General features: G+C 60.0%; 2 protein-coding genes across 5 annotated transcripts in view; both read left to right on the top strand.

Annotated features, from left to right (window-relative positions):
* The first annotated feature begins 5,511 nt into the window (after positions 1 to 5,511).
* On the top strand, positions 5,512 to 21,363 carry LOC111160259 (calcium activated nucleotidase 1). Of its 3 annotated transcripts, none has more exons than XM_022523190.1 (4): positions 5,512 to 5,555; positions 15,617 to 16,269; positions 18,121 to 18,324; positions 19,193 to 21,363. In XM_022523190.1, the coding sequence occupies exons 2-4, from the start codon at positions 15,639 to 15,641 to the stop codon at positions 19,561 to 19,563; spliced, it is 1,206 nt and encodes a 401-aa protein (XP_022378898.1). In that variant the 5' UTR covers positions 5,512 to 5,555; positions 15,617 to 15,638; the 3' UTR covers positions 19,564 to 21,363. The 3 variants fall into 3 exon arrangements, with proteins under 3 accessions (XP_022378898.1, XP_022378899.1, XP_022378900.1); XM_022523191.1 differs by lacking the exon at positions 5,512 to 5,555 and adding an exon at positions 5,681 to 5,841; XM_022523192.1 differs by lacking the exon at positions 5,512 to 5,555 and adding an exon at positions 5,775 to 5,790.
* The window catches only part of LOC111160258 (galectin 3 binding protein), a 15,955-nt gene continuing 14,227 nt past the window's right edge, over positions 21,131 to 22,858 (top strand). For both annotated transcript variants that reach the window (XM_022523189.1, XM_022523187.1), the window contains exon 1: positions 21,131 to 21,189. The gene's annotated coding sequence lies outside the window, so the exon portion shown is untranslated. The remainder of the gene's footprint in view (positions 21,190 to 22,858) is intronic.

Genomic DNA, 22,858 nt, shown 5'->3' with positions numbered 1-22,858 from the left:
AAGGGAGAGATGCCTTGATCCCTGAGGGGCCCTGGAGAACTTCAAGGACACTGGCAGGATCACGTAAATGTGTCTCCGTCGGAGATGGGAGACGCTCGGGAATCATTCACATCTTTGGCACGTGCCTGAGGCTTGGCAAAACTCACATCCCTGCTTGCTTATCGACACAGGAAACCCAGAGATAAGCTCGTCTTGGTTCCTGCGCACTTTCCTGGCCAACAGGACCCAGGCCTAGCACACTGGCTGACCTTCCCCTAGCGGCTCTGTCCTTAGGTGGCCTTCACAGCAGGGATGCCCGGGGGGAGACACACAAGAAAAGCAAGAGAGACAAGTAGGCCACGTCTCTGTGCAGCCCCTGCCAGCCCTTCGTCTGGGGCCTTAGACAAGCCGTGTCTTTCTCAGAACTCCTGTGAACCAAGAAACATCCTGGATGTGATGGGAAAGCCTCCCCCTCACCCTTCCCCGGAGGCCCAGGGCTTGGGAGTCCTGGAGCCGCACCAGGACACAAGGCTGGGCACGTGGCTTGGAAGAAAAACAGATAAAGAGATTTGCCCCTTTCTTTATCCCATCCGAGATGGCTTTAGTGTTGAGGAACTGGAAGACAGTTATCTTTTTTTTTAAGATTTTTTTTTTTATTCGTTTAAGAGAGAGGCAGAGAGAGAGCACAAGCAGGGGGAGAGACAGCCAGAGGGAGATGGAGAAGCAGGCTCCCCGCTGAGCAGGGAGCCCAACGTGGGGCTCAATCCCAGGACCCTGAGATCATTACCTGAGCCGAAGGCAGACGCTTAACCCTCTGAGGCACCCAGGTGCCCCTGAAAGATAGTTATCTTAGAGATAATTAAAAGACAGGAATCCAGAGGCCCAATGGAGAGAAGAGTTCTAGAAACACAGCCAGTCAATGACCCTGACTTCTAGCGGCAACTGCTCGTTCTAGCCAGAGGCTTTACGTCCTGAGCCTGAGACGGCAGGGGGCCTTAGTCTCCTTGTCTATAAAGCAGAGATGGGTTCAGGGTCTCTAATCCAGAACCCATGCAGTCAGACGCGGCCAAAGTAAAATGCAGACATCTTTCAGCACATCTCACCCCGCGGGGCTCTGCGCAGGGTCCCCCGCACCGGACCCATGTTTACCCTCACAGGGCTGCAGGTCACGCTCTTCTGCCAAAGTCCTTCATGCCAAACTCGGGGGGGAAGACCACGGTTTCAGAGATTCTCGTATTTTGGGGACTCGGGGTAAAGGACTGTGACTCTGTAATTGTCACGCGGCCGATGAAAGGCCCGACAGCAGATACAAAGCAGGAGTATGCTCGTGATAACTGTCATTATGGTAAGTATAATCTTCCTCCTTCCCTCCTCTTGGGTCGAGCCCCCACATCTCCCAGGAGGTTAGGAAAGGGATTACTCAGATCTCTTGAGGCAGAGACCAGGAGGCAGAGGGGCGCTGGTATGAAATGTGGCAACAAGGACCTGGAGTTTTCCAAGACATCCGCATGAGACAGAAGGCTCAGAGGCGTGGAAAGTTCCAGAAGAAAGGGAACCACAGTCTGAGCACATCTCAGGCATCACAGCCCACAGCTCAAGCCAACAGGCAAAGGGGCAAAGAGTCACAAGGCCAGCTCAGCCCTGGATGAAAGAAACAAATTCTGTCACCCGAACACCGAGCTGGCCAGGTCCCTAATGCTCTTTGTACTTCCTCACCGCTTTAAAACGAAGTAGGAAAGCGACGCTGGGCAGGCTGGGGTTGGTCCTGCAGACTACCTGATTGTCAGTCCTCCATCGAGGCCGTAGTGCCCTCAGGCAATGAGGGCAGAATGCTCCCAATTCAGCAAATATCTTCCGTGTTGGAAAGTCCTGGCCAGAATTAAGGACAGGAGTCATGGTCCCAAAAAAAAAAAAAAAAAAATTTCCCAACTCAGAACCCAAAGCCAGCAGCCAGGCCTGAGGGAGACTTCATCAGCCCCTTGATGGGTCAGAGGCCACGGCCAACCAGAACGATGAGCCCCTCCCCCCGCAAAGTCTCTCTCTTCAGTTTTCCCAAGTGGTTCTAGGTCACGCCCATCCTGGAATTCCCTAGGAGCTCACACCTCCTACACAAGGATGTCTGGGCCAAACACTGAACGGCTTCCAGAACCTTCCCAAGTGGCCCCACATCCTCAGACAAGGGCAGCTCATGGGACGTGAAGGCCAGAGACTCACGGGGGAGAGAACATTCCCAGGAGGCAGCACGTTCTACATCCTTCCCTGTTTGGCAATCCCTTCTCTCTCCCTGGGCATATCACTGCTGGTCACTGGTCTGTTTTCTCATTCCTGGAAAAGACTATGTGACCTCGGTTAACGTCTGTGAGACGCTGGGTTCCAGATAAGCACAGCCTGTTATTAGCAGCACTGTGATTTTTTTTTCCCCACTGTGGCCCCAGCATTCTGCCTGTTCTAGCTATTTTGGGCCAGGCTGCCCAGTGGTCCCACAAGGGCAGAGACCAGCATTGCAAACTTCTGCATTCTGTTGGGAAGAGGGGGGCCACAGGCAGGCCGATGGCAGTGTCCCACTGCCAAGGGCGGGGGTGAGGGAGTCTCCATGGAGATTTGGAAGAGATGGAAACTTGGCGGCCAGACCCAGCCTCCCTGGCCGCTGGCCCACGCTCCTTGCTCCTGGATGGCAGTGCCTGCCTTCTGGAAGGCTGGGGGCAGGTGGGGATCAGGACTGGCCACTGCAAGGACAGAACAGGCCTACCTGTTGCTACACCGGCCCTCACACCCGGAGGAGCCTTCTGTCTAAGGAGGACAAGCCTTTCTCTGGAAGGTCCCCCCCTGCCACCCTTGACTGGACGCAAAGACGAACCGCGAGGGACAAGAAAGCACACTGGCAGTTCTGCCTTTTGCCATCTATGTGCTTCCTGACTCTAATCAGGCATTTACTGTCCCATGCCTCAGTTTCTCCATCTCTCGGAGTCGACATCCCTACCGCGGGAGTTCCTTTCCCGCCCTTCCAGAGATAACCCGGAGCCATCACCAACAGGCAGCCCTGGACTCGATAAATAAAATGGGAGGGCCCCCTGGTGGACTGCTCCCTTCTAAGCCTTCACTGCAACACGAGTGAGCTAGAACGTAAGTAAACAGACAATGGGTGATTAAAGTGAACATATTTTAAAGTGAATTAAAGTGAAGATATTTTAGTCTTTTATGTAGAGTTACGGAAACAAAAGGGGGAGAGAAAAGTTCTGGTCGAAGGCCAAGGTGATGTCTCCAAGGACGCACAGGAAGTAAGAATTTAAACCACCTAGGAGCACTCAAAGAGCACTTTCGGGGCCTGGTCTCTCCAGAAGGCAGGAAAGCAGGTGTCTGTCCACTAGAGGACGCGAACACCCTTTTACCTAGTAATTGTCCTTCCAGCAATTTATCCTACAGATGTAGGACAGATGTAGTACAGATGTAGTACAGATCCTGCTCGTGAGTTCAAGGACTTGCCCTGAAACACTGTTGTAATGTAAGAAGATCACACCTATCCTAAAAGGACAGCGTTAGGGGCCTGGCACAAGAAATAACGGGACAGCCACACAGCGGAGTACAACGAAGCTCTATAGAGAAGGAAACACATCTCGACATAACCACACAGACCAAGCTGTGGTGCGAAGTGAAAAATGACAAAACTTTCTGAAAAACATTAACGGAGACTTGAGTAAATGGAAAGGCAAACCATGCTCTTCGGCAGAAGGTTCGATGTCATAAGAGAGCGGTTCTCTCCGAATTAATCTGTAGATTCCATTCAAAACCCCAAAAGTTAGGGGTGGATGGGATGTAGGAGGGGCCTGAGGGGGAATTGTCCTACCACAGGTGAAGGTTTATTATAAAGTGGTAAGAGTGAGGACAGTGGTACTGAAGAAGACAACTGTCCTCATATGACACACTAGAAAGCCCCTAAACAGACCCATGTATTTATGGAAACTTGATCTATGACAAAAAAGGTATTGCACCCATACCGATGGAAAGGACGGATTATTTCCTAAAAATGACACTGAGAGGCTGGGGCATCTGCAGAAGAAGAAATATACACGGCCAAAAAACATGGGAAAGATACACAACTTCCCAGCAATCAGGCAGTGAGAAGACATGTAATCCCAACGCGCCAGATAGCATCTGCGAAGAGGCAGGATCTCCCAGCCATTGCGTACAGTTTTATTTCCTTTTTTGTACAAGTTATAGTAGGCATAGATATTGTTGAGGGATACATACCTATTTGCTAAAATTACAACATAAAGCGTGAGAGTGATTCAAGATTGCATTCACTTCCTGGGGTGGGAGGGGGTTTGGAAGGGGGAGGAGTATGGAGGACTTTCCAGAGAGCAGGGCAAGACTTTTCTTCCTCAGATCTTAGAAAATAAAAGATTTGAATAATTTAAAATAGTGGTAATATATGGTACATAGTTAGAACTCAGTTTCGCATAAGGAGAAAACAAATGAATTCCACAGGAGTTTGTCTCCTTTCCACCCCCTCCCCCCCACAAAATGCAGAACCGAGTGGAAATAGCAAATTAAAAAAAAAATTTTTTTTTTAAAGTAATTTAATATACGCGTTTGTGATTTGTTTGCGTGTCACAAAATCTCTCTAACCATAACGGCAAGAAACTAGGAACAGTGACTGCCTCTGGGCAGGGAATGCAGAACAGGGACCAGAAGGTTGTTTTTCACCGGACACCATTTACATAATTTGAATTTTTCTCTTGTGCATCTGTTACCTAAGGGAAAGCTCCTGGAGGCCCTGGGGTGACTGCGCGCAGGCCAAGGCTGGAGTTGCAAGCCCGCAGAGCACTAGCCCTCGCCTAGCTCACTGCTACCGGGCTTTTCTCGTTATTTCTAAAATGGGCATTTTTGCAGGACTTGGGGGTGGAGAGCAATATATCCCATTAAAATAGCGCAGGGGCCGGGGAGGGGACTGGAAAAGCAGGGCGAACTGGATACCCTTATTTGGGAGGAGGTTCCCTGACTGTAAATCAGCGGCGGGGAACCCACCCCCCCCCCACCCCACCCCCGGCACCCTCCCCGGCCAGGACACTCCAAGCTTGGAGACCTGCGCCCTGATCTCTGCTCTGGAAGCTGACCAGCTTTCCGAAGTGGCAGATCCGAAGGGCTGAGGAGAGGGGCTCGCTGATAACTTGGGGGGCAGAAAGGGGTCCACACTTCCCCGCCTCCCAGGAGACCACAGGGGTCGACGGGGCGAGGCGAGAGGTCCTAAAATCTCAACTCGAGAAATGATCCCGCCTCCCTCTTTTGCTGGGCGGGCGTTCCGGGACAAAGCGGTGGAAGGGGCCTGCGGGGTGGTCCCCGCGCAAGTCTGCGCCCCTCCCTCTAGTTCCGGCCCCCGGAGGCGCCCTCCGAGCAGTAAAAACTACAACTCCCAGCAGTCCCTCTCGCGCTGGTGCGCAGCCGCAGAGCAGAGGCTGCCGGGAGCGCGCCCCGGAGACCCGGCGAGCGCGCCGGGCGGAAGTCGGCCGCCCGCAGGGTCCCGGCCTTGCCGCAGGGAAGCCCCGCCGCCCGCGGGCCCCGGAGCCGGCCTGCACCGGGTGAGTGACGGCTGCACCCGCGGCCGCCGCGCCCTCCCTCGCGACGGGCCTGCCCCGTAGCCCTCCCACCCCGCCACGTCCCGCCGCCGACCCTCAGACTCCCGAGAAACGGTTTCCTTCGTCCGACCGGCGGCGGACACCTACGCTGACTGACTCGCGGGGCTCTCACTGGCTCTCACTACTGCGGGACACCTCCTCCCTCTGACTGGTGCGGGACACCTACCCCCCCTGACTGGTGAGGGACGCCTCCCTCCTCCGACTGGGGAGGGACACCTTCCCCCCACTGGTGAGGGACACCTCCCCCTCTGACTAGTGTGGGACACCCTGCTCCCTGACTGGTGCAGGATGCCTCTCCCCTCCGACTGGTGCGAGATGCCTCCCCCGTCTGACTAGCATGGGACACCTCTCCCCTCCAACTTGAGAGATACCTACCCTGACTGACTCGTGGGACTCTCAGTGGCTCTGACTAGTGCAGAACACCTCTCGCCTCTGACTAGTGCGGGACACCCCCCTCTGACTAGTGTGGGACTCCTGCCCCTTCTGACTAGTGTGGGAGTCCTGCTCCCTCTGACTTAAAGGGACTTCCATCCTCTGACTAGTGCGGGATACCTACCCTCTCTGACTAGTGCAGGACACCTCCTACCTCTGACTAGATCAGGACACCTGTCCCTTCTGACTAGTGGGGGACTCCCATGCCCTCTGACTAGCATGGGACATCTCCCCCATCCGATTAAGGGGACTTCTACTCTGCTCTGACTCTTCCCTCTGACTTGAGGGATTCTTCCCCCCTCTAACTATCATGGGACAACTTTGAGCCCTGGAGTACTGCTCCTTTCACTGGGAGCTGTCCCTGAGTCCAGTCCCCTCCTGCCCCCCACCCCCACCGTGATTTTAGTGATTTAGCAATCACCCCTTCCGTGATTGCTGGGCCTCTCCTCTCCCACTTGGGAGCCCTCCCCTCTCAGACTGGCACTTTGTCACCCAGCAGCAGGCCACCCTCCCCCGACCCGGGCCTCACCTTCCTTCCGTCTGTGCCCAGACCGCCTGCCGTCCTCCCGCGCGTCCATCTGGCCGGACGCTCTCACCCTCGGTGTGGCGCCCTCCTTCGTCCCTACTGCTTGCTGCCTTCCCTTTGCCCTGTGTGTCCCCAGGCCTGGCGATCCCAGGACCCGCCGTCACTCTCCTGCCTGCCCGATCCAGCTCTCTCGCAGACGCCTTGGTGTGCCCAGGGAGCCGGGGTCTCTTAGCGCACCAGCCCCGCTTGTCACCGTTGTCCCAGAGGACGTGCTCGCCGCCGTTCCCCTGCGTGGTTCCAGGGCGTAGGTTTGGGGCCACGCGTCTGCTGTTGTCAGCGGGCTCCTGCCGGCTCCTCAGCGTAGGGAACAAGCCCGGCAAGAGCACAGGGTCACGGGGGGGCCCCGAAGAGGAAGCAGGTGCCGCAGCCTCCCCTTCCTCTCCCTTTTCGGAGCGGTACTGGGACGGATGCCCCCCAGCACCCGGCCCCAGCCCGCAGGCCTCCGGGCAGGACAGTCCAGCCTGGGCCTGTGGGCACCAGGGGCAGCAGCCTCCCAGGCCCCTCCCCGCAGCCTCAGTGAACCTTCTGTTCCGGCCTCCGGGCGCCGCCGAAAGGCCCCCCGCTGAGCCAGGCTGCGCGCTGTGGGCCTGGGCGGTGGGGGCTCCGGTGAGGCGCGCGACTGTTCAGGGGCGGCCTGGAGGCTGAGCGGTCTCCGTGTTCCCGCCGGACCCGTCTCGGAAGGCGTGGGTGCCCCGGGGACGTGGAGGAAGCCCTGGACTCGCACGTGTATCTGAGCCACGTCGTGCCCCTCCCCTCGCTCGGTCCGCGCGTTCGTGCTCTCTGCGGCAGCCTTCTCCCCCCAGAGCCTCCTCTGCCGTGGCTCCCGCCCCACCTCTCGGCCACGGCCCTGCCCTGAGTGTGTGGGTTTCGGCTGTCGATCCGCCACGCTTCCTTGAGCCTCAGAGGGGTGCGGGCAGACTTGGACAGGGACAGGACCGCGCCTTGCTCTGCTGCTGTGTCCCCCCACCCCCTGGCGTGGGGCCCCTGAGGTGGGCTCATGCGGCCTCACAAGGACACGGCCCCTTTCTTCCGAGTCTTAAGACCCTCCGGCGGCCATCTGGGGCGCCGCGCACACACCTGAGTGTTCCCCTTTCGGAAGCAGCATCTCAGATCTGAGGGCGCGGCCGGGCGCCCTGAAGTGCTTCAGCACCGTGACCGGGATGTCATTTCTGTCGGGTGGACATCTGTGGAATGGTACCTGGGACGCGGGAGGGGACATCTAACCAGTGCTCTCGTCCTTCCAGAATGCTCTGGACTGCGGCTTTCGGGCTTTTGTGTGGACTTTCCTCCTGGTGCGAGCAAGACCGTTCCTTAGACAGGGGAGGTCTGGGAAGATGTTCAGTTTGTCCGTCTGTTTCTCATTTACCTGTAACGAGGGACAGGTTCCGGGATCTCGCAGCTCAGGGTTCCCAAGCAGAGTGCCGCCGCGTCCGTGTTCACCGGGGACGTGCCGTGGGAAACGAGGCCTCGCGCAGACACTGAGGGACAGCGTGGAAGGGTCCGATCCCAGCGCTGCCGGAATGGCCGCAGGGGGTCCGGCCGGGCCACATGTGTCCTGCGGTGCTGACCGCTGTGTCCGGGGAGCCCGGCCCTGGAGAGCCGGGACAGAAGACGGGCTCAGGCAGGTGCAAGCCGGCTGATCTGGGTGCGTGGTGGGACTTTTATTGCGTCCCTTACTCGCAGGCTCTCTGGGAAACAGCCCTGACGATGCAGTGTTGTTTGGGATGTGGCTTGGACTGGAAGGGCAGCTTTTCACCCAAAGTCCTCCTGACGCCTAACCTTGGCAATCCAGCACCGGCACACACGGCCCTCCCGTGACGTAACAGGTGCAGGCGGCGCGGGGCTCTGGAGCTGTGCCGCCCGCACCGTGGACAGAGCCGTGTGCCAGGGTCCTGGCCCCTGGGAAAGCTGGACATCCTCCCCCTGTCTCCCTTCTTGTGGTCGGCAGAGTAACGGCTCCCCGAGATAGCCACGTCCTAACCCCCAGAACCTGCAAGTGCGTGCTGCGGCAAGAGGGGACAAAGGTAGCAGACGGAAGGAAGGTGCTCATCAGCTGACCTTGAACCAGGAAACGCATCCTGGAGTGTCCAGGTGGCCCAGGGTAACCCCGGCCGGAGGAAGCGGGAGACAGAGGCAGAGGAGCGGGCGGCAGGGGTAGCAGAGAGGTGCGGAGGCGCAGTGCGGCCGCGTGGAAGGCGAGCAGTGCCCGCTCCTCCAGAGGCAGGAGGCGTCCGAGGGGAGGGCTCTCCGCGGGGGCCTCTGAGGGAGCACAGCCCTTGATTTCGGCAGTGGGGGTCCTGCAGGGCCGTGAATGAGTGTGCGGCGTCAGGCCGGGGTCGAAACCCCAGTCCCCTCAGGGGCAGGCTTACAGACGGAAACACGGCTGAGGAAGTTACCCCGAGCTGTGTTGAACCTGCTTCAGGAAGCAGGCGTGAGCGTCAGCTGTGTGCAGGGTGAGGAAGTGCGAGGGCCGGCCCCGCAGCCTTTGAGGAGACTGCTGTCAGCAGGAGGCCCTCAGTAGTCCCTGGAGGACATACTTGGCCTCTGTGCCTTGCCCTCTGCCTCTCACACCTGCCCAAATTCGAAAGGAAACTTTCCAGCAATAGAGCCTTGGTGAGTCCCAAGCAGCCTTGGATGGGGCAACACGTGCGCAGAGCCTGGTGTTCGACGATCACTCCCCTGAGACACACCCAGCCGTCTTGGAGGCTCGGAAGCCCTGGGCCTCTGTGTCACCTTGTGTCACTCTGACGAGCGCAGGAGGAGCTCGCTCCTCTCCCGCCAGGAAGGGCACGTAGGCAGCGAGCAGAGCAGGGACTCTGACCTGCCTGCTGTCCGGACACAAGCTCTGCAGGACCGTTCAGCCCACAGACCTCGGTGGGGAAGGGGAGGCAGCCGCTGCCCAGGACAAAGGGCCTGAGGGGCACAGGCACAGTCTGAGGGGGGAGGCAGAGCCTGAGAGGGGAGGCAGAGGAGGCTGCGCGCTTGCTTCCTGCCCCTCCTAGATCCTGAAAGGGAGGAGTTTTGCTCTGGCAGCTGCTGTTAAACCTGTTTGTTCGGCCACCGGCCACACACCTGAAGGAAGAGGAGATAGAGACCCTCCAGGTTGGGGGCTGTATCGGGAATGGCTGCCGCCTTTCTTCCGAGCCTCCTGTAGAATCCCAAAGATGGCCCAAGAAGGTAGGGGTGGCCCCTTCCTCTGAGGGCCAGGGCAGGAGCGTCTCCCTGGCAGTGGCGCTCCCTCGGAGTCCAGGGACCCACTTGGGAGTGGAAAGACCCAGAGTCACACCTTGCTGTTTCAGGCCTGTGTGAAAGGAAGTGCTGGCGAAAGAAACCACAGGCGTAGGGGTGTCGGTTAGCCATTCTTGACACCTGTTTGAAAAAGAGGGGAGTGGGGAAGGAAGTTGGGCCTGGAGCAGCCTGGGTGGTGGTGGTTCCTCTCGGGGGCTCTTTGCAGGGACCTCGCCCTGCAGCGTGGTGGGCGCGGGAGAAGGGAAGCCAGCAGGGGTGCGGTCCCTGGGGGTTTCTGAGCGGGAGAGAACGGGCGCCGGCCCACCCGGACAGGTGAGCTTGGCCAGTCAAAGAGCCTGCGACGCTTCCCGTAGGAGCTTGGTTCTGATTTTCCCGGAGACGCCAAATCAGCCCATTGGGCTGCAGGCGGTGGGGCTGACAGCCTTGTCTCGGAACAGCCCGTCTGAACTGCTCAGAACCTCGAGGGGCGTGGGCAAGGAGACCACTTCCCACGGGCCCCTGTCCTGGGAGCGGCTTCGTCCACTTCGCACTCAGCCTTCACCGGCACACTGCAGCCGCGTGCGTGGCCGGAAGTTTTGGGGAGGGGGTGTTTTGTTTTGAAATAAAAACACAAGCTCTCATTCTGCACAAGACAGGCCGCTCACCGCCAGCTCTGGGTGTGACCAGCCGGAGTTGTGGAGAGCAAGGAGAAAGGCATCTGAGTTTCTGCTAAAAAGGAAAGTGACTCCTGGGATCTTAGCGGAGGGGTGGCGATCCAGGTTGGGTTTTGATGCAAAGAGAAATGATTCCGTGGCAAAAAGGGATTTCTGGAAGGCGGACAGAGTTCCGCGCTGCCTGGAAGCGGTCATTCCCTGACTAACAGAAGGGGACGGGGCCGGGGGGCTCCCTGCCCTCCAGGAGCTCCCAGCCAGGCCGGACAGATGGCGGCAGGAAGGCGTGGTCCGCGCTGTTACAGAGCCACGTTCCGGGAGGAGGAGGCACAGAGGGCCGTGTGAGAATGTGCCCTTGTGTCCGGGGCTCCCGTGGCAAGTTCCTGCTAACATGGTGGCCGGAAACCACACACACGTGCTCTCACGGTGCCGAGGCCGGAAGTCCACTGTTCGTGTCACCGGGCTGAAATCAAGGGTTGTGCTCCCTTTGAAGGCTCTAGGGGACAATCTGTCCTTGTCTCTTTTGGCTTCTGGGGGTTCTAGGTGCTTCTGGGCTGTGGCCACATCACTCCCCTCTCTGCCTTCGTGGTCAGTGGCCTCTTCCATCACTGTCTAATGTCCCTCTGCCTTCCTTTCATAAGGACACTCAGGGTCGCCTCTGGGCTTCCCCTGGATTAACTTCCCATCTCGAGACCCTAAACTGAGCCACATCTGCAGAATCTTTATTGACAGATGAGGGGACACTCAGGTTCAGGGTTGAGGCCAGGACACCTTTGGGTGTCCACAGAAGGGAAGCTCACTGGTCGGAGAGGGAGTCCTTCACCAAAGACTCAGGACAGGGTGAGAAAGGGACAGCAGAAGCATCACTATCATGGCACACCCAGGGACTTCCAGATGGTTCTGTGTGGTCAGAGAGAACATCATCCCAGGTGGCAGCAGCGTCACGCACAGGGGCTTGGCTGTGGGCTGTGGGATTATAAAATGCCCAGCACTAACTAGGGGAGTGGCGGGGTGGGGGGCAGCTGAGGAGTTCGTCCTCTAGTGGGCCAGCTTTGGGATCTAGCAGAGAACTTTAATCCGGATTCACTTTTTAGAAAAATCACGCTGTCAGCTGTGTGGAGGCTGGAGTGGAGAGCATCTGTCCAGGGACCCGCGCAGTCCCCTGGACAGATGGGCGGTCCGTGTGCTTAGCTTTGCAGGCCACAGCGTCCCTCACCAGGCTGCCATGCTCCCTGCGGACAGGAGGGGCCGGCTGCTCGCGCCCGTTTACCTGACGGGTTTCCCTCCCCTCCGAGCAGCGGGGCAGAAGTGCCAGCAAAGGGACGAGGGGAGCGGGCAGCCGGGAGCAGGCGACCTGGTCCGAGTCCTGCAGCACGTGACTCAGCCAGCAGCTCTGGGGAGTCAGCTCCGTTCTGCCACGGTTGACATGCGGGGAGCCGAGGCCCCGAGATGCCAGCTCGGGCAGCTGGTGAGTGGCACAGCGCAGGTTGGACCTGGAGGACCTAAATCAGCAGGAGGCCACGGCGAGACAGGACCCAGGTCTGGAGCTGGGGTACAGACCAGACCGGTGAGGGGGCCCGGCGCCTGCTGGGATGTGAGGAGGAAGTGACCCAGCTGTGCCCCAGGCTGCCTCCTGAGGTCTGGGAGCGGCCTCGCTGGGCAGTAAATTCCTGAGGGAGCCCTTTCCGCAGGCGGACGAGGAGGCTCGGCCGCTGGGCCTGCTGGGGCTGGAATTCAGGGCACAGGTGCAGGCTAGGAAGGCGCGGGGAGCCCTCACTCTAGTGGCTGTGCCCCTGGAGACTGAGGTCATCTCAGGGAAGATGCAGAAGAAGGGGTGGGTGGCAGGGGAGGAGCTACAGCCTCGGGGGCTGAGGAGGGTCGGGAGGGAGAGGACCTGGGAGAGTGTCTCCGTGTAGTCTCACTGTCCCTGCAGCAGGAGGCTCGGCCGTGGGTCGTGGGGTATCCTGGAGGGACCGAGGGATGGTTGCTCTCCCAGGGTGGTAAGGGACAGGGAGGGACCAGGGTGTCTCAGGGTGGGAAGGGGTTCTTTCTCCATCCAGAATCAGGGATTCCCCACTGCTGTTCAGGATGGTGAGGGCCAGGGAGGGGCCAAGGTGTCGGGGGTTGGGGGTGGTTCTCTGCTGGCTCACGGATAAACATGCGTCCACAGTATTCACTGGGTGCTTTCCGCACACCTGCACGTAGAACCTGGAGACCAGATGGCTCCTCGGGTGGCATATTTGGACGTGAATGTAGGAGGCGAAGAACCCAGTAGAGCAGGCGCAGTGGAACTGTCCCCAGGCAGCAGGATGGGGGCTCTTGTTTCCCCGAGCCCCTGGAGCAGGGCCAGGAAGCCTGGTGCATGAGGTGCGCGTATGGGGGCTCTACCCTGGGCCCCCACATCCTCTGCGGGAAGCCAGCAGACAGGAGATGTGCCGAGATGACCAGTGGCAGGATGGTGTCTCAGGAATGGAGAGGGTGCAGACCAGGGCCAGTAGGACCACACATCACAATGGGGACACCAGGCTACTGCTCAGTGTGACAGCTGGGGGCGGGAGGCAGGGCTGGAGCTGAGGCTGTGGCAGGTGTGGCCACCGTCGTCATTCCTTCGGCAAATGTGTGCGGAGTTTCCACGGTGGGCCCCGCTGTGGACCTGGGCTGTGAGCTCATGGTGGGCTAGTCCCTGCCCCGCGGCGCCAAGGTAGAGCGGCAGTAATGACGTGAGCGGCCATGCCGGTGAGTGGGCAGGGGTGCAGGGCCGCCTTGGGGCAGCGGGCAGCCACGTCTTCCTGAGGGGCATCCAGAAAGGAAAGTGAGGCAGCCGTGCAGGGGAAGGAGCGGCCTGCGCAGGGGTGCAGGAGGGCCGCCGCGGCCAGTCGGCGGCAGAGGAGCCGGCTCGGAGGGGTTTGGTCCCGGCAGGGGCCCCGGTAGTAGGAGCGTTTACTCCTACAACGCGTGCTGACAGGGTCTGAGCTGCTTGCGTGGGTAGCAGGGGTCTCTGGCTCTGGGGCACGTAGGTCCGCGGGGAGGGGCGTGGCAGCAGGTGAGTGCAGGGGGCAAGCGGGTGGAGGGCGACCGAACGGACAGGCCTCCCGTCGGAGCAGCTGCTGTGGAAGGGGACTGGGGGCCGTGCCTGGGGTGCTCCAGGGGCTCGTGGTTCAGAACTTCTGGTCGCAGAACAGCCTCGCACAGAGAAGAGCGTCTCCCCTTTTCTGTCACAGGTGAAGGTCACAAAAGGGAAGTCGGCTTCCGGGTGAAAGTCTGGCCCTGGCGGCTGGGAATGTGGCCGCTCCCATCCGCAGCTATTCCGGAGGGAGGAGTCGGGGGCGAGGGAGGAAGACTTACTTGGAGATAAAGTTCTGAACGCGTCAGGAGCCCCCGCAGAGTCTGGAACAGGAGGGGAGAGGTGGGAGGCGAGAGCCCAGTGGCCACGTCACGCAGGGGCTCCAGGCTGGGTGGCTTGGGCCCAGCCGCGGTTTGTGAAGATCCGGGGCTGGGCGCAGCGAGGAGGGGCAGCGGCCGGGACCCCCGTTTCCCCGCCGAGGAGGCTCAGCCCCCAGCTCCGTGGCCACTTTCTGGGGAGGAGGGAGCCCCGGCCCAGGAGGGAAGCCCGGGACAGCACCTGAGGGAGGAGCAGGGGAGTTCCCCGAGCCTGCCCCCTGCCCCCCAGTCCGCACGGCACCCTCCTGGCGCCTTGCTCGCTCCTTACAGGTCCCTTTTGGGCACTTGAGCCTATGGGCAAAATCTAACATCTGCCCAAACGCAAGAGAAGGAAGGGCTTCCACGCACAACTGTTGCCTTGTTTTTCCACCCTCGGTGCCAACGGCCTGTGGTGTGGACGGGAGCTCCTCAGCAGCCCCTGCGCGTGGGCCACGTGGACTGGGGTGCAGGGAGAGGCCTGGGTGTTGTGGAGCTGCCCAGTCCCCACCCTGCCCCGCTGCCCCCCAGCAGTGAGAGGAGCATCTGTCCCTGAAGTCCCATTGTTGGTTATTTTGGGACAGAGGGCAGAGGTGGCCCCGTGGTTCAGCCGGGGGCCTGTCTTGGGCGGGGACGGACTGAGTCACAACTGGAGACAGGGCGAGAGCCGCAGACCAGGGCTCTGCCGAGTCTGCCCCCCCATCTTGGCAGCCGCCCTGAGACAGACGCGGGCCTGGCGCCGCAGTGGCCTCGCCAACCAGGCCACATGCTCTGCTGGGGACGGAAGCCGGGGCAGGTGGGGAACAACAGCCCTTGCCAGCTGCCGCCCCCCAGCTGTGCCGCTGCACCTCAGAGCGGGCCGGGGTCCCAGGCCAAGCCAGGCCCCCGGTGAGGCCAGCTGTCCTTTGAGGCGGGTGCGCTGATGCTAGGCTCCAGGCCAGGAGGCCGGTCAGATGCTGGTCCTTCTGTCATTTGCATTAACAGAAGGGCGCCAGAGGACAGACTTGGGCAAAAACAGAAGTATTTCATTTAGCCTAAATCTGCTTTATGCTTATATTAATATTACAGAATCCTAGCCCAGGCGGAAGTCAGGACTCCATGGGTGAACAGACATCTCCCCTGTGCGCTGTCCTGGGAGCGCAGGACACAGCAGAGCCCACCAACTGCCGTGTAACATGCTGTCGTGGCGGGCGGCAGACCCCAGGAAGGGGATGTGGAGGCTGCTGTTGGGAGCAGAGCCCTCGGGGGAGAGCTGCCCGAATGAGATCACGTTTGACGAGCATACACAGTGGGCCCTCTCTGCGCCCTGCGCCCCCCAGACCCCTCAGCACCCCCACTGCGTCCCTCGCCCCCTGTGGCTCCCTCTTTCCAAGCTGGCAAAGCACCAGCCTACACAGAACTTGCCCTCACTGAGCTTTCTGTCTTGCCAGTCAAGACAGAGGACAGGGAAGAATTTTGCTTTGGAAAGACTTCTCCTCCTGCCAACTAGGAGTAAATAAAGATATTGCCAGACTCAGGGTTTAATTAAGCCAACGAAGTGACAATGGCCGCAAAGTAGCGGCCGTGCCGTTCTGGGTACCGCAGCCTTCGGGCCGTGCACCTTCTAGTCATTGGAAAGCCACTGTGCTTTGCAGGTCGCTGACCCCTGTCCTCTCTGTCTGGGTGCCCAGGTCCCGCCTGCCCTTCGGTCTGATGCCCGTCCAGCCCTCCAACCACCTGGAATGGAATGAGCCTATGCACTCCCTCCGGATAAGTGTGGGGGGCCTTCCGGTGCTGGCGTCCATGACCAAGGCGGCGGACCCCCGCTTCCGGCCCCGCTGGAAGGTGATCCTGCCGTCCTTTGTGGGCGCTGCTGTCCTCTGGCTGCTCTACTCCCACCGCCCACCCCCAGGCAGGCCCCCTGCACCCAGCGCCCGCGACTGGAGGCTCAGCCAGGTTCCTGCTGGCCGGTACAACGACACCTACCCCCTGTCCGCCCCCCAGAGGACGCCGGCCGGGACTCGGTACCGAATCGCAGTTATTGCCGACTTGGACACAGAGTCTAGAGCCCAAGAGGAAAATACCTGGTTCAGTTACCTGAAGAAGGGCTATCTGACCCTGTCAGACAGTGGGGACAAGGTGGCCGTGGAGTGGGACAAAGGCCACGGGATCCTCGAGTCCCATCTAGCTGAAAAGGGGCGGGGCATGGAGCTGTCCGAGCTCATCGTCTTCAATGGGAGACTCTACTCTGTGGACGACCGGACCGGGGTCATCTACCAGATCGAGGGTACCAGAGCCGTGCCGTGGGTGATTCTGTCCGATGGCGATGGAACCGTGGGGAAAGGTAAGTGGGGCCCTCCCAGTCTCCCGGCTCCGGCTGGGACGGTGGGGCCGGGTTTGCGTTGGCTTGCGCACGCGTGGTAAAGCAGGCAGGCGACCGGGGAGAGACCGCCAGGTAGAGCCATCTCCCTCCTTCCGACCCACAGCCGCGCCCCTACCCCCGGCCTCTGCCTCACACCGAAGCTTGTTTCTAGAAGACTGGCCTGGAAGCGGGTCCTTCCCAGGATGGGTGTGAGGGCGCTGTCCGCCGCCGCTCTCGGCGCTCCTGGGAAGGAGTCCCTTCTTACGTCTTCAAGGGGTCTTCAGAGCACGCGGGAATGGCAGCCCCACGCGTCGCACCTTTAAGCCGTGGGGTCAGATTGCTCCCGCCTTGAACTGAGACTTTCCTGAGAAGGCGAACGTCCGCTGTCCCGCTCTCCTTTCTGCAGACGCGGCGGCAGGAGGGTTTGCGCGTGGGTGGCAGTGACTGCGCTCGAGTGGGGTCCGAGCGTGGAACTCCTGTGACCCGCTGCTCTGCTGCGTGCTGGAAAGGACTTACCGCGTTCAGGCAGGGGGGAGCACAGGGCTCCGAGAGGGAGCCGGAGTGGCCCAGAGCCCGGGACAGGAAGGGGCAGGGAGGCGCTGGGCGCGGGCGCGGGCGGGGGCGTGGACAGAGGCCTCCGTGCTCGTCCCCGCGGCCCGGGTGGGCGCGCACGCTCCAGGAACCTGCGTGCTGCCGGCCCCTCTCAGGTCAGGAAAGGATGGCAGCACCCAGCTGGGCCCGTGGGACACATGCAGTCCGCCAGCCCTCCGCGCGGCTCTAAAACCCCTCCGTGCTTTACCAGGCCTGGGGCAATGGGCCGGGGACTATCTGGAGCAACTTTCAGAGAAGATACTGGTCGCCCGAGTCCTGCTGTAGTCGGTCCGCGTTCATGGGCAGCCGTCGTAGCTCAGGTCTTCCCCGTTGGGTCAGGAAGAAAGCAGAGCCTTGGGTTGCCCGTGGTCGGGTCATCAGAAAGAATGGAAGGCCTGATACATGGAGAGGGTCTCTTCTCGAACGTGACCCAGGGGAGCTGGCAAGGCCGCTGGGACCACGGGAGCTCAGCAGGTCCCTCCAGAGCCGCCCGCAGAGAAGCATTCTGCTGGCTGCTGCCGCTGCTGGGGGTCCTTGGTGCAGCAAGAAGCTTGCAGAGCGTCTGGGAAAGCGAGCGCAGTTTAGAACACAGGGCGCCGCGGGGAGAGCAGCCCACACGGCCGAGGGCGCTGCACCCTGCAGGTCAGGCTCACGGCACAGGATGCTCGCTCAGACTCCGGGCACCCCCACCAGCCCCTCTTAGCTCTGGCTGCTGGCACTTCCCCTGCTCTCCCTGGGCACCAGGCATGGTGGCGAGGAACCGCTCTCTGCCGTGGTAATCACCCCAGACGCTTCCTCTGCCCCGGGTTGGAGGGGTCCTGAGCCTGGGCCGTACGGCTTGAGACACAGCATGCGGATCGGAGGAGACCGACGAGCGGCTGGCGGGGCCTTCGGGAGTGGGTGAGCAGGCAGCTGAGGTGCCCGCGGCAGGACGCATTGGAATCCGTGTAGGAGAGGCCGTCCCAGCGGAGGGTTCCTGGACCCAGTGGCCAGAGAGAACGTGACACATCCTAGAGGGTGGGGCGGGGAGAGCGTAGAAGGCGGAGGGAGGTGCCCGACTGCCGGCCCTCTGGGAATGGAGCCCTGAGCCAGGCTGTCCTGCCCCCTGCCCTCGCATCACTGCCTCGTGGGACGTCCAGCACGGGTGATCTCCGACACTCCACGTCGCCGGACGCCGCGGGAACCTGGGGAGCAGAGGGTGGCTGTCCTCTCAGGCATGCCTCCTCGTCTCCTTGTCCCCAGGCTTCAAAGCCGAGTGGCTGGCTGTGAAGGACGAGCATCTGTATGTGGGCGGCCTGGGCAAGGAGTGGACCACCAGCACGGGGGAGGTGATGAACGAAAACCCGGAGTGGGTGAAGGTGGTGGGCTGCAGAGGCAGCGTGGACCACGAGAACTGGGTGTCCAGCTACAATGCTCTGCGGACCGCTGCAGGGATCCAGCCTCCAGGTAAGGGCCTGGCTCCGCCGGGGGGCGACGGCTGGCAGGTGCTGGCATGCTGCGCATGCGCGTTCTCCAGCCCTTTGCTTCCAGACCACCGCATTGTCTTCAGGGCTCAGGTTTGTTGATTTCTGTCCGTGATGGCTCCCACAGGCCACTGGCTTCTGGGGACAGAGGAGCCATTTGCCCTTCCTTCACTCGCCCCGACGCATTGCCTCCCACTGTGTCAGACTGCAGCCCCCTCCCGCTGAGCTCTCTGTCGCTCCCCCCACAGAGCACCGGCTCTCCGCCGCGCCTTCCAGGAGCTGTCGCCGTGTGTGGTGGGGGGTCGTCCTGCTCAGAGCGGGCAGGCAGCTCTAGGCTTGGGGAGCGTGACGCCGAGGACACGGCTCTGCCCCAGATGGAAGGCATGCTGCTTCCTTTTCAAGTCGGAGCAACCCCTCCCCGGCCCGACCTCTGCCTGACGAATCAAACCGGCTCGTTCACGCCGCTCCCTTCCCCTGGCCCCGCTTTGTGCTCCTCAGCACCAGGGACAGAGATGCCGGCAGAACTCATGACCACGGGTGACCAGAGGCGGGGCACCGACGACAGAAGGGCCTGTGTGGTCTTTGTTACGCTGGATAATCTAGAACAAGGACAGGTGGAGAGGCCTGTAGGACAGAGGGAGGTCTGAGGAGGACTGAGTGGGGACGCTGCCCCAATGGACGGGACAGGCCACCGCCTTGCAGTGTCAGCGGCATAAAGCCCATGCGGGGAGGGAGGCACCGCGGGCACGCCCCCGTATGGCGGACCGTCCTGCCCACATCTGGTCATGGGTGGGGCGGGGCCGGGCCCACTGGCTAGTCTGGTGACCTGTGGGTCTGTCGTGTGTCTCCAGGCTACCTCATTCACGAATCTGCCTGCTGGAGTGACACGCTGCAGCGGTGGTTCTTCCTGCCGCGCCGGGCCAGCCACGAGCGGTACAGCGAGAAGGACGACGAGCACAAGGGCACCAACCTGCTTCTGAGCGCCGCCCAGGACTTCAGCGACATCTCCGTCAGCCGCGTGGGGGACGTGGTCCCCACGCACGGCTTCTCCTCCTTCAAGTTCATCCCCAACACCGACGACCAGATCATTGTGGCCCTCAAGTCTGAGGAGGACGGGGGCAAGATCGCCACCTACATCATGGCTTTCACACTGGACGGCCGTTTCCTACTGCCTGAGACCAAGATCGGCAACGTGAAATATGAAGGAATAGAGTTTATTTAAATGGACAAAACTCAAACCAGCGAGGCCCAGAGGTGGACAGTTTTCAGCTCCATCAGGACTCGAATTCCATAAAAACCAGAGACTGCACTTCTCTGTGGTGTTTTGTTTTGTTTTGTTTTGCTTTCTTTTCCTTTTCGGAACTTGCCTGGTTCAGGGAGTTCAGCCCCAGGGTGCGTGGCGTGGCGGAGCCCCGAGTCCCGGGAGCAGGGGTGTCCCCACCAGGCACCAACCCGTGTGTGCGCTGCCATCTGGTGGCGGGAGCCGTCCCTGTAGGCACCCTGAGCTGCCCCCCCCCACCTGGCCTCGCCCTTCCTCCCTCCGACCTCTCTTTCTCCTCTTTTTGTTTGTTCCTCCCCCAATAAATGTATCTTGAGCTCCTGCTGCGCGTCCAGCACTGTGCCCCTCTGGGAAGGAGACAGCGAGTCTGAAGTGGACCGGCCCGTCAGACACTCCCAGGCCACCTCCTTTTCTTCCTTCTTCGTGAACCTCGTGCATTATTCCAGTTCTCCAGGTTCCTCGGAAAGCGTCTGTCTACACTGCAGAGGATCGCAGGGCTGGTGGGTGAGGGTGCTCGAGGGCCGCCTCTGCCCGGACTCTGCCGGCAAGGACGCAAGCTCGCTCGCTTGTCCTCAGCCTCACATCAGACAGTCTCCTCGTCGCGCGGCCGACTCCAGTGCTCCGTTCGGGAAACTTCTGTGGCCGTGCGGCACTTTGAAGTTGTAATTATTAACTTATTTTAGTCAAACCAATTTCCTTTCTCGGAGTCACCAAATCTGATCGCACAGAGCAAAGTCCCACAGTCAACAGCTTTGTTTCCAGTGGCGGGGAGATTGGAATTAAGTTCTGACCGTTGTTGGTAAGATAAGATTTTAACATTTCCAAGTCCTTGGTCGAAGGATACGAAGGTGCAGCGTTGCTTCGTATGACCAGCTCCCAGAGCTTGTCATGCCCTGAAAGGCTTCCACAAATGTTCTCTTGTACTTCCTGACCCAAGTGGGACCCTACGTCCTGCCACACCCGCCCTGGGTCCCGGGCGCTGGGCTCTGTCCTCAGAGGGTAGTGGTGATGCCTGCCTGGCCCCACGGCTTCTGTCCTCTGACCTTTTGTTCCCCCTTCCCTGGGGAGCTTTGCAGTCTTTTTTTCTGGAAACTTCGCACAAACCCTGCCTGTCTGCATCCTTTGGCCTCTTCTCCATGCTCCAGGGCAAAGGCAGAGGGTTAGGACAGGTGAGGCGGGACTGGAGCCTAGAAGGGCCCCACCGTCAGCCATAGCGCCCCTTCCCCTAAAGCTTCCTCTCCCCTCAGGAGGATGTGGGGGATGAGGGGGATGGCCTGGGAACGGCCGCCAGACTTTTCTCACAGACTCTAGGAAGGAGCCCAGTGAGGGTCCGTCTTGTGCTGCCGTGTGTTTCTTCCACGGCGGGACAGGCAGCGAAAGAATGTGACACGTTTCTCTGGAACTCGGCTCCCGCAGGACACAGCCTGGAAGACCCGAGTCTTTTCTGACTTTGCCTGGCCGGGCTCCCTGACCCACGTCCTTCATGAACGTCACTGATGCTGGGGCTGTGCGAGTTTTTAGGACAGAGGCGGAATCAGGAAAGTCGGAGGGCTCGGAACAGTCACTAAGGTGAGACCTTTCAGCCACGGCCTAGGTGCCCTGAAGAGCATTCCTGCTGTGTGTGATTTTCAACTCTTTAAAGTGAGAGGGTTTTTGGTTTCTTGTATCTGCTACTGTCGGTGTAAGGATTGTGTCCTTCCAACTGGAGCCGTTGTTTTGTAAACAATAAAGTGCCAGAGGGGACTGGGAGTTCTCTTTGTCTCCTGGTACGTGTTGGGTGGTGGCTGAGGGCCTGCGGGGGGGGGGGGGAAAGCTAGAGCCGCGGTGGTTTCACAGGACAGCTGTCTGAGGGGTGCACTCTGTCCTTCTGTTTTGGGGCTGGGGTCTGACATGCCATGGGAGTTCACGGGACAGGCACCATCAGCAGATGGGGAAAGACTTTTCTGGAAAATGAATCATCCAGTCCCAGCTTTTCCTGAATCTGAAGAAGGCTCTTTTGGTCGTGGTGGTTAAGATTACAGGCTGGGAAGCCACTGCAGGCTCCAGTCCTGGCCCCGACACTTGCACGTGACCTGGGACAGCTTCTCTAACTTCTCTGTCCTTCGGGTTCCTCGTCTGTAAAGGGAGGATGCTGTCGGGAGTAGCCCGATGCTCGATGCTTGCTTGGTTAGTGTGCGCTGCCCCCCTCCCCTGCGGCTGCCCGGGCACTGGGGCGCCCCGGATCACTGGGCGGGAGGAGGATCCCAGGAAGGAGGTCTAGACCCGTTAGGGCTTCATTAGTGTGGCTGTGAAGCCGCAGGGATGGGACAGTTTCCGAGGGCGGCAGGATCCTAGGAAGCTCTACATCAAAGCCTCCGGAGCCCTGGAAAGGGAGGCCGGGACCGGAAGAGGAGAAAGCACGGGAGCGTGAGGTCTTAAAGCCAAGTGCGCCCACAGTTCCTTTTGTCTCCTCATGATGAGGGAGCAGGAGGCTGGCTGAAGACAATGCAAAAGCTGGCACCTTGCACCCCCTCTCCACCGGCTCCCCCTCGGTAATATGTGTGACATTCCTCAGGCACCCCTGACTGCATAAACCATAAATAAATAGTTAACTTGCAGAGATCACAATCCTGCAAGACAGGAGTCTCCCTTGGTTTACAAATATCCTAGAGATCTACAAACAAAGAAGTTACCTTATCAATAGCACAAATTTCCAGAGGCAAATAATTCAGTTCCTCAAGCCCTAATGTCTCCCTCCCCTCCATAAACAAAACCGAAGGAGGCTGAGGTAGAAGGAAATGTAAATATAGTTAAATCTCTTCTGAACCTAAATCTCACTAACAAAAACGATTGATAGCAGGATTGTGACATCCCACCAGGAATCTCCCAACTATCTTGATGTTAATGGCTGGCCCAAAGACAACAGGGATCCAGCCGCAAGGGCAAGGCCTCCGCTAGGCCTCGGTATCCCAGCACCTTGCAGGCGCTCTTTAACATATGAAAACTCCGTTGAAACCTCCCTTCCCCTCACCTTCCCCCAACCGCAGGGTACTTAACCTGCCATCCCTCACAACCCGGGGCAGCAGCTCTTCCCGCCCACGGGTCCTGTCCCCGTGCTTCAGTAAACCACCATTTTGCACCAAAGATGTCTCAAGAATTCTTTCTTGGTCATCGGCTCCGGACCTCAGCCCACTGAACCTCACCTAGGTTCTAGAACTTCATCAGTCCCTCCCAGCCTGAGAGCAGCCAAGCTCCAGAT

Source organism: Enhydra lutris, unplaced genomic scaffold, assembly GCF_002288905.1.
Source record: "Enhydra lutris kenyoni isolate GAN:26980312 unplaced genomic scaffold, ASM228890v2 scaffoldscaffold75, whole genome shotgun sequence".
NCBI lineage: Eukaryota > Metazoa > Chordata > Mammalia > Carnivora > Mustelidae > Enhydra > Enhydra lutris.
This window is presented reverse-complemented; position numbering and strand designations above follow the sequence as displayed.

Excerpts from the sequence above, each read along its gene's own strand:
- LOC111160259 (XM_022523190.1), top strand. The coding sequence starts at position 15,639 with ATGCCCGTCCAGCCCTCCAACCACCTGGAATGGAATGAGCCTATGCAC. Across the intron at positions 16,270-18,120 it reads CGATGGAACCGTGGGGAAAG|GCTTCAAAGCCGAGTGGCTG; the intron begins GTAAGTGGGGCC and ends CCTTGTCCCCAG. Across the intron at positions 18,325-19,192 it reads TGCAGGGATCCAGCCTCCAG|GCTACCTCATTCACGAATCT; the intron begins GTAAGGGCCTGG and ends GTGTGTCTCCAG.